Source organism: Penaeus vannamei, chromosome 3 (assembly GCF_042767895.1).
Source record: "Penaeus vannamei isolate JL-2024 chromosome 3, ASM4276789v1, whole genome shotgun sequence".
NCBI classification, from domain to species: domain Eukaryota; kingdom Metazoa; phylum Arthropoda; class Malacostraca; order Decapoda; family Penaeidae; genus Penaeus; species Penaeus vannamei.
The window spans coordinates 51,200,601-51,210,600 of NC_091551.1; the positions used below are offsets into that span (position 1 = coordinate 51,200,601).

General features: G+C 42.2%; 1 protein-coding gene across 2 annotated transcripts in view; it reads right to left on the bottom strand.

The window, feature by feature from the left end:
* Positions 1-10,000, bottom strand: part of LOC113826035 (titin homolog) — an 18,470-nt gene that overhangs the window by 1,712 nt on the left and 6,758 nt on the right. For both annotated transcript variants that reach the window (XM_070114452.1, XM_070114442.1), the window contains exons 4-5: positions 8,176-8,290; positions 1-8,067 (exon numbers count right to left, since the gene is read on the bottom strand). The exon at positions 1-8,067 is cut by the window's left edge and continues 1,712 nt beyond it. In XM_070114452.1, the coding sequence (XP_069970553.1) occupies positions 1-8,067; positions 8,176-8,290 (8,182 nt within the window). The remainder of the gene's footprint in view (positions 8,068-8,175; positions 8,291-10,000) is intronic.

A 10,000-nucleotide genomic window follows, 5' to 3' on the forward strand; every position in this document is an offset into this window, starting at 1 on the left:
TTTCTTGTTCGTGTGGCTCACTATTTTACTTTGGTCTCGCTCACCTCCAGCTACACTTGTATTTGTTGCCTCTTGTGCGGTTTCTTCAATGACTGCATCTGAGTCACTATCAGAATCTGAAGAACTTGAACTGCTACTACTGCTGCTGCTGCTACTGCTACTACTGTTACCACATTTGCTGCATTGGCAATCACTACTGTCTGAGTCTGAATCCGAGTCTGAGTCACTTGAACTGCTTGAATTGTCTTCGTGGGCATCAGTAGACTGAGCTGTGGCACTGGCCTCATCCAACACAGGTACATTGCTATACCCGCCTTCATGTGTGCTTTCAATCTCTGTAGTGTTCTCTGCTACTCGATCATTTCTTGTTTCCAATCTGTTTTCAGTGTGGCAGTCATCGTCCTCTCCAGCCTCCGTCACCATTTCGTCTACACTCTGGTTCAACAGGCTTTTATTACCTGACAAATTTTGGTCATCATGCTCTTGCTCCAGACCATCAATCAGTGGTGTGTCTGCAATAGTACCCTTATTGTCTTTCACCAAACTTTGTTCACTGGCTTTCTTAATTGCAAGACCTCTGGGTTCGACCTGCTCTTTTGCCTTAAACTTAACCTCTACTTGATTCTTTGTGTCGTCCTTTGGATCCCCTGTTGCCTTCAAAGAGGAAGATTTACGGTCAGAGGGGGCATGTCTCTTCGTTTCAGGATCACGAATAAAATGCAGCAGTGACATCTCCGAGTCTCCACTGGTGCTGAGGCTGTCCTGGCCATACTTCTCATGGTTCTGCTTTACTAGTATGTCAATGGTATCATCACTTCCTGAGGGAGGGCCTAACTTTTCCGGGACAGCCAAAATGGGTGTAACTTGGAAAAGATCTGATGGATAAAAAGTTGTGTCGTCCTCCATTAACGTCCTTAAGTGCCTTGCTCTCATACTCTGCCTTCTCTTTTCTGCATTTGCTTCACTGACCTGATTAACCTTCTTATCTCTTTCTGTAAACTTATCTTGCTTCTCCCAAATAAAATTATCTTTAGCCCTATCAGGCCTGTGGCATTTAGACAGAGCTGGTTCCTGACTTGAGAGTTTGTTCTTCTTATCTTCTTCGGCTCTTCGATGTTTTTCTTTGGCTTCTTGTAAAGCTTTTTCATATTTCAACATCTCGCTTTTTCTTGTGGGCCTCGCACTCTTTGATTCCCATCTTGGTTCATTCCGTCGCCTTGTATCTACTTCTGATTTGGAAAAATGAGACTCCTTTTTATCTTTGTGTTTGGCCTCCCCACGGTTTGTTGCTTCACTTATTAATTCCCCTTCTTCTTCATCTTCGTCCAGCTCCCCTTCTTCTTTTTCATCATCCTGGACAATGCTCTTCTTTGGAGACTCCCATAAAATTTTATGTAACAGTTTGCTATCTACAGGTACTTTGCTTCGAGTCTGTTGGTCCTGTACACAATTCCTCTCTCTCTGAACTTTGGGTAGTGAATCACCATGATTTCTATCTTCTTTCATGTCATTTCTGTTCTTAATCTTTCCAATATGACTTCCCTTGTCTGGAGAATCTCCATCATCTCTCATTCGCCTATCATGCACACGCTGTCGTCTTCTGTGAGTCGGTGGTGACTCAGATTGCTGTCTCTTCCACCGTACCTCCCCACGTACACCGTCATCCAAATTTGACGGTCTCCTTTGTTGTTCTGCATTTGGTAAACTTTTATTTCTCTTTGTTTCTTCCACTTCGTTCCCCTGCATCCTTTTTGCTCTCAGTCTAGAATCGCTATTTCTTGAAGTGGTGCTCCTTTCTGAATGGATCTTCTCATGATCTGCTCTCATGTGCTCGCCTTCTTTATTCCTTGGAGGCTTTCTCAATTTCTCCCTTGGTGGGCTCTCACTATCTCTACGTCTCGAAGTGTTTCTAGCACTCGCTCTATTCGATGAGTGTGCTGGCGGACTTAGTCTATCTGTGTCATCTAGTTCTGCATTTGCCCTTTGGCCTCGTCTCGTGATCCTGCCAAATGCCACTGCCATCTTCTCTTCATACTTTGCTTGCATCTCCTTTTCCTTGACCATTAGGGGGCTCACACTATCATTTTGCATGGTCTCACTCTTCTTGCTGGGTGTCAACTTCGTTATCCTTCTGCTTGATTTACCTGGTGGTGATCGGCTCCTTGAGAGATCTTTGCTGCTGTCACTTTTGTCGTTCTTTCTAGGTGAACCACTGCATTTCCTTCCTCTTGCACTCTGCACGTTCTCAATGTCTCTTTTGGATGAATGGTTTCTTGTTATTTTAGGACTATCCTGCACACTTTCTGTTACTGATCTACCATCGTTTTCTTTTATGGTATCTACCTGAGAATTACCTGCATCAACTGTGGACTTCATTGCACTTGCTTCTGGTGTTAAGGTTTCCTCAGCATTTTTCTTATCATCATCATCATCACCTTCAGTGTCTCCATCATATAGGAGTTCCTCCTCTTCAGGGAAAAGACTCTCTTCAGGTTTCTTTGTTGGTTCAGTATTACTTTCCTTGTGTAAACCTATCCCTTCTGTGTTCTCTCTTCCATCTTCAGTATTTACAGGTGTGTTTGGCTTATCTTGTTTAGAGCACTCTTTCACACAGTTATCTTCACTTTCACTTACAAGCTTTAATTGTTTATTCTTATCTTCAGAGGGTATATTCTCACTATCATTGTTTCTTCCATTTTCTCTATCCAAAGAACTTATTTCATTTGTATCCTTCATTTCAATTGCTTTCTGGCCATGTCTTGTCTTCCTGCCAAATGCCACTGCTAGCTTCTCCTCATATTTGGCTTGCATCTCCTTTTCCTTAACTTGCAGGGGACTGACGCTGTCATTTTCACTAATATTGTATTTTTTGTCGAGTGATGTCAACTTCCCAATCTTTCTATTTGGTCTACCTGGTGGTGACCGACTTCTTGAGAGGTCATTCCTGCTGTCACTTTTGCCTACCTTCCTGGGTGAGGACCTGCACTGTCTTCCTCTTGCTCCTCCCTCAGTTTCTAAATCCTCTCTTTCAGCTGAATGGTTTCTGGTTACTCTTTTAGGACTATCTTCCTTATTCTGCGCACTATTTTGAACTTTTCCAAGTACAGACTTTTCATCCTTTTTTATACGCTGAGAATTTTCTGTATCAACTGTGGACCCCTGTTTACTTGCTTGCGGTTGAAGACATTTATTTTTGCTTAAGTGTGGGGATTTCATTTGTGATGTTTCCCCAGAATCATATCCCTTCTTGTCATCATCATCATCATCATCTTCACTGTCTTCATCATAGAGGAGTTCCTCCTCTTCAGGGAAGAGTCTTTCTTCGGTTTTTGGATTTTCTGTTCTAGATATGATTTCATCGTGAAAATCTGTTCCTTCCATGTTCTCTTTTCCTTTTTCCTCAGTATCCATAGGTATGTTTGATTTTTCTTGTAGACATTTTTTTCCATAATCATTTTCTTTCTTAAGCTTTGCCTCTTCATTCTTCTGTTCTACTTCATCAAGCTGATGAGTATCACCTTTGGAATCAATTGTATTTCCCTCACTACCTGATATACCACACATCAAATCATTTTCGACTGGATCTTCTCTAATCCTTTCATCTGAGTTACTTTTGGTGTCTTCCTCAGCCCCATCTGCAGTCTTACATTGTATTTCCTCTCCAATACATTTATCCAGAGCCCCAGAATCTTGACTGATGTCTTTATCATTATTGACTCTCTCACAATCCTCCTCACTCACCACTTTAGCCTTCTCTGCCTTAGATTCAAGCCTCTCTACTACAGCCTCAGGAGCATATGTTATTTCCTTTACAGATGTCCCATGCTTCACCTCTGAGGCTTTGACTTCAGCTTGAGTGCTGTCTGATGGTGGTTTAGCCTCAACCTCATCATTTTCAATGGAAGTATTTTTAGTCACTGCTTGGCATTGTATTACATCATCTCCTGAACTTTTCGTTGCAGATTCATGTAAACCTTCAGCATCTGCTTCCACTTTAGCACCTTCACTTTCCCCAATCTTTTTCTGTGTCCCACTGATGCCTAACTCCTGTTCAATCTTGTTACTGGTGCTTTCTTCAACGTCTGTTTTCGGCGTTATCTCGTTATTCTCTCGACAATCTAGTGAATTTTCATTTCCTTCACTACTACAGGCTTGCTTTCTTGCTGGTTTCTCACTACGTGGTTGTCTCTTAGGTCTGGCTTTGCTTGATTCATCTTTGGTTTCTTCTCTTTCTTTGGTATCATCCTCTTCTTTGTTTCTTTGATTGTTAGTATCAATTTTCCTTCTCGGTCTACCATATGATTTACCGCTTTCTTCTTGGTCATCAGAACCCTCAATGATTCTTCTGGAGGATTTACCATTTACTTGTGCCTCAGCTGGTGATGTTTGAACGGAATTCTTTGATTTCTCATTTCTCTCTTTACTAAATGCTTTATTCTGCCCTTTTGTTGTATCTAATGTCCTATTTCTTGTCATAACCCCTGTTCGCTCCATTTTGTTAGACAAATCCATTCTAGTGTCTTCAATTTTGGTATTTTTGTTATCACATATTTCATCACTGGATTTCTCTTTTTCAGACACATCACTTTTTCTTCTTCTCCCTCTCCCATCCTTCTTGGTTTCTGTGTATTCACAGGGAGATGTTGCCTTCACATCAGTTTTTATATGTTTAGGTGGGCGGCCTCTTCTCTTTTTTGTAGAAACATTTGGCTTTTCATTATTTTCTTGCAATCCATCCTTTTCTTCTTTTCTGTCTTCCAAATCAGTATCTTCTAGTCTTCCTTGAGTAACTGAGGAATATTTGCTGCTATCCAGAGAGGAGGATTCACAGATTTGGGGGGATCCTATGTCCTCATTTCTGCATTTTTCATCATTCGCTATTCTTTCTTCTCTTTCACTCGTCTTTCTTTCACTACGGTTTTCATCTGTCGTCTTTCCTATCTCGCTTTCCCTAGTCTTTCTTTCACTTCTGCATTTTTCCTCTGTCTCTATTTTTTCTTCTCTTTCCATGGTTTTGATTTCACTACAATGTTTTTCGTTTGTCGTCTTTCTTTTCTCTCTTTCCCTGGTCCTTCTTTCACTACTGCATTTTTCCTCTGTCTCTGTTTTTTCTTCTCTTTCCATGGTTTTGACTTCATTGCTACATTTTCCATCTGTAACTATTCTATCTTCTCTCTCTCTGTTTTTCCTTTCACTATCATGTTTTTCATCTGTTGCCTTTCTTTTCTCTCTTTCGCTAGTCTTTCTTTCCCTTTTACATTTTTCATCTGTCATAGTTTTCTCTCTTTCCCCACTATTTTCTTTACTATATTTTTCATCTCCTACTGTTCCCTCTTCACCCTCCCTGCTATTTCTCTCATTACATTTTTCATCTGTCATTGTTTTTTCTTTTCTTTCCCCACTACTTCTTTCGCTATGATATTTTTTATCTGCCACTGTTCTTTCTTCTTTTTCCCCACTATTTTTTTCAATACATTTTTCATCTGTCACTTTTCTCTCTTCTCTTGCCTTTCTTTCACTGACACATTTTCCATCTGTCACTGTTCTTTCTTCTCTTTCCCCACTTTTTGTTTCATCATCCACTTTGTCTTCTGAATCCAAATTTTCAAGAACTGCTTCAAAAGTTTTAGTCTCTGACTTCAATATACTTCTATTTGTACCTGATGGTTTTGTTGTTGGCCTTCCTTCATTGATATTGTCACTTTCCACACACATTTTTGTGACATTTTCATTTCTTTTTACTTCAACATCGCGTAAATGTTTGGTAACATTTTCATTTTCTGCTTCATCAACAATTTGCATTGTATTTTGTTCATCCAAATCTAACAACTCGTTTGATTTGCAGTAAGCATTTGTCTGAGACTCTGCCACTTCCTTCACACTACTTAATTCTGTATCAGTCTTATCAACACATTTTTCTTTAAGTGTCTGGTTCGACATGTGTTTTTCATCATCTGCCTTGCCTTCATGCAGACCATGAGACACTTCTTGCACTGCATGATTATTTCTATTTCCTCTCATCACATTTTGTAGATCCCTGTAGCCACTTGTTCTTTCCTGGTCTTCTGATACCGCTCCCTTCACTCTCTCACTTATTTCTCCTACCTTGTTGTCCCCTGTATCTGTGTTCTTTGCATCATTGTTTGTGTGATTTCTTACACTTACTGATGGCATGGGTGATTTTTCTTGCTTCTTTTGGTTGGTTCGTGCAATTTTTGCCATCATTCTCTGTCCAAAGAGAGATTTTCCCAACATTCTTTCTATATCATCTGCATCTGAGTCACTATTACTATCAGAGTCTCCATAACCTCTGTTATTTGGTACAAGGTCAGAAAGACTCTGCTGCTTATCCAAAGCACTGGCACTGTTAGAAGTATTGTTTGTACCAACCACGCTTGTGGAATTATTACTCACGTGATTACTCACACCAAATGGAGGCCTTGACAATTGTTCTTGTGTCTCTTGTTTAGCCTGAGATATTTCTGCATTCCTCTTTTTCTTGGCTTGAGCCATTTTTGCATTCATTCTCTGCCCAAATAGTGATTTTCCTAACATTTCCTCTTCATATGAATTTGAGTCAAAGTTATTATCAGTAACTTCATTGCCTTTGAGTGTGGAGGGAGCAGAAGGATCTTCATGTTGACCCACAGAATTGGCATTGTCTGATGTACTGTTCCCACTTACTATACCACTATCATTTGCAGATTCATTGTTTATGTTATTCTTCACACTATGTGGAGGTTTAGACGAGTTCTTTTGTACATCTTGCTTGGTTTGGGCCATTCTTGAAATATCTCTCTGTCTGAAAAGGGTTTTCTCAAACATTTTCTCTTCATAACCTGAATTTGATTTATGAATAATTCCATCAGATGTTTTGTGAATGGAAGGACCAGTGGAATTCTTTGGCTCCTCAACAGCACTATTATCTGAAGTACTGTTACTTTGTACATGGGTATTTTGTTCACTTTCAAACTTATATTTATTATTTGCAACTATAGCATGTGATTGATCTGAACTCAAATGATGGTCCTCTGTAGTCATTTGACTCTCTTGTACACTGACACTTGATGTAGAAGACTTTTCTATGCCTTTTATATCTGGTACTTTTAAATGTGACTCAGTACTCCGGTTCTCTGTATCCCTTTTCCCTGGTCTCCTACTGGGAATCAAACTTTCATCACGTTGTAGATCACTACATTTTGAAGTTTTTTTTTTGTTACATTTATCATCATGTCTCCTGTCAACATCTTCATAATCTGTTCTATCTATACGACTCTTGCCTTGAGAACCTAACCGTGAGAAGACACTGGGTCTTCTTTCAGTCCCTAGTGGCTCTTCATTTGCATTTCTCTCTTTTCTGTTTTCACTGCCTTTCCTTCTTTCAGAGGTAGACCTCCCTGGGTTCCTCTTCTTATATTCCTCATCATTATATCTCTCAAATCTAGAGTTCCTTTCTCCACTGCTATGGCCAAATCTACCAGTATGTCGGTCTCTATCACTGTATCTCTCACCACTGTCATGTCTCCTCCTCTTCACTGGTCTATCAGAACTGCTGTGTCTCAATTCCAAATCCAAATCCTCATGCTTATAACGTTTATCCCCACCATCATAACTCAGCCTTGTATTGTCGCTATCATGCCTGTAGTGTAACTCATCGTAGTCACGTCTCCCATAACCTTCTATTCTGCTGTTGGCTTCCTGCAAAGCTATGTCTCCACTATCATGTCTGCTCCTCTCTGTAGGTACACCTCCAAAGTCACATTTCTCTCTTTCTACATGTTTACCTGCATTATCTTCACTTCTATAATCAAAACTATTATTCTGCATGTGAGTAGATAATTTTCTTTTCTTATTTGTTGCTTTTTGTTGCGGTTTAACCAGAGATGTCACTTTTTCTCCTTCTTTACCCATAAGGCTTTTTAAAGATGCAGCATCGGTATCTTGTGAAGCATTAACACGAACACCAAGTACACTTGCAGTTATCTTTCCAGCAATGCCTCCAAACCCTGCATATCCCTTACCACCACATTTACAGCTGGTTCCTTCATCAGTAGTCTTCTTCATGTTCTGTTGAAGGAAAAAAAAATTTAAGATAAAATTTGACTTGTGATATTTTAAACATTTATACTTTTAAAATCCAATTTCATCACAACCAGTAAAAAAAATATATCTTGCCTCAAGAAAGGATTTGAATTCATCACTGGAATATTTTGATATCTGTGACAAAATAGCATCAAACTCTTCTTTGGGAACCTGTCGCATGGCTCGACGGAACAAAATGGCCTCACGCCTAGAAGAAATAAAAACGGTCGTTGAAAAACATAAAACACAATACATATTTACTGTTTTCATATAAAAAGAAAGAAAAAGAGAGAAAAAGAGAGAGGGAGAGGGAGAGGGAGAGAGAGAGGGAGAGGGAGAGGGAGAGAGAGAGAAGGAGAAACAGAGGGAGAGGGAGAGAGAGAGAGGGAGAGAGAGGAAGGAAGGAGAGAGAGAGAGAGAGAGAGAGAGAGAGAGAGAGAGAGAGAGAGAGAGAGAGAGAGAGAGAGAGAGAGAGAGAGAGAGAGAGAAAGAGAGATGGAGAGTGAAAGAGAGAGTGAAAGAGAGAGAGTGAAAGAGAGAGAGAGAGAGAGAGAGAGAGAGAGAGAGAGAGAGTAGAGAGAGAGAGAGAGAGAGAGAGAGAGAGAGAGAGAGAGAGAGAGAGAGAGAGACAGAGAGAGAGAGAGGGACAGAGATGGAGAGAGAGGGAGAGAGAGAGGGACAGAGGGACAGAGAGGAGAGAGGGAGAGGAGAGAGGGAGAGAGAGAGAGAGAGGAGAGAGAGAGAGAGAGAGAGAGAGAGAGAGAGAGAGAGAGAGAGAGAGAGAGAGAGAGAGAGAGAGAGAGAGGGAGAGGGAGAGGGAGGGAAAGGAGAGGAGGAGGAGGGAGAGGGAGAGGAGAGAGGGAGAGGGAGGGAGAGAGGGAGAGGGAGAGGGAGAGGGAGAGGGAGAGAGAGAGAGAGAGAGAGAGAGAGAGAGAGAGAGAGAGAGAGAGAGAGAGAGAGAGAGAGACGGGGGAGAGAGAGGGGGAGGGAGAGAGAGGAGAGAGGAGGAGAGAGAGGGAGAGGAGGAGAGGGAGAGAGAGAGGGAGGGAGAGAGAGAGAGAGAGAGAGAGAGAGAGAGAGAGAGAGAGAGAGAGAGAGAGAGAGAGAGAGAGAGAGAGAGAGAGGGGAGGAGAGAGAGGGAGGAGGGAGGGAGGGAGGGAGGAGAGGGAGAGAGAGAGAGAGAGAGAGAGAGAGAGAGAGAGAGAGAGAGAGAGAGAGAGAGAGAGAGAGAGAGAGAGAGAGAGAGAGAGGGAGAGAGAGAGGGAGAGAGGAGAGAGAGAGGGAGAGAGGGAGAGAGAGGAAGAGGAGAGAGGGAGAGAGAGAGGGAGAGAGAGAGGGAGAGAGAGAAGGGAGAGAGAGAGGAGAGAGAGAGAGAGGGAGAGAGAGAGAGGGAGAGAGAGAGGGAGAGAGAGAGAGGGAGGGAGACAGAGAGAGAGAGAGAGAGAGAGAGAGAGAGAGAGAGAGAGAGGGAGAGAGAGAGAGAGAGAGAGAGAGAGAGAGAGAGAGAGAGAGAGAGAGAGAGAGAGAGAGAGAGAGAGAGAGAGAGAGAGAGAGGGAGAGAGAGAGAGAGAGAGAGAGAGAGAGAGAGAGAGAGAGAGAGAGAGAGAGAGAGAGAGAGAGAGAGGGAGAGAGAGAGGGAGAGGGAGAGGAGAGGGAGAGAGGGAGAGGGAGAGAGGTAAGAGAGTAGAGGTAGAGGTAGAGGTGAAGAGGTAGAGGTAGAGGAGAGAAGGGAGAGGTAGGGAGGGAGGTAGAGGTAGAGGTAGAGGTAGAGGTAGAGGTAGAGGGAGAGAGGGAGAGAGGGAGAGGAGAGAGGGAAGGAGAGAGGGAGAGGGAGAGGAGAGAGAGGAGAGAGGGAGAAAGGAGAGGAAAGGGAAGGGAGGGAGAGGGAGAGGAGAGGGAGAGGGAGAGGAGTGGGAGT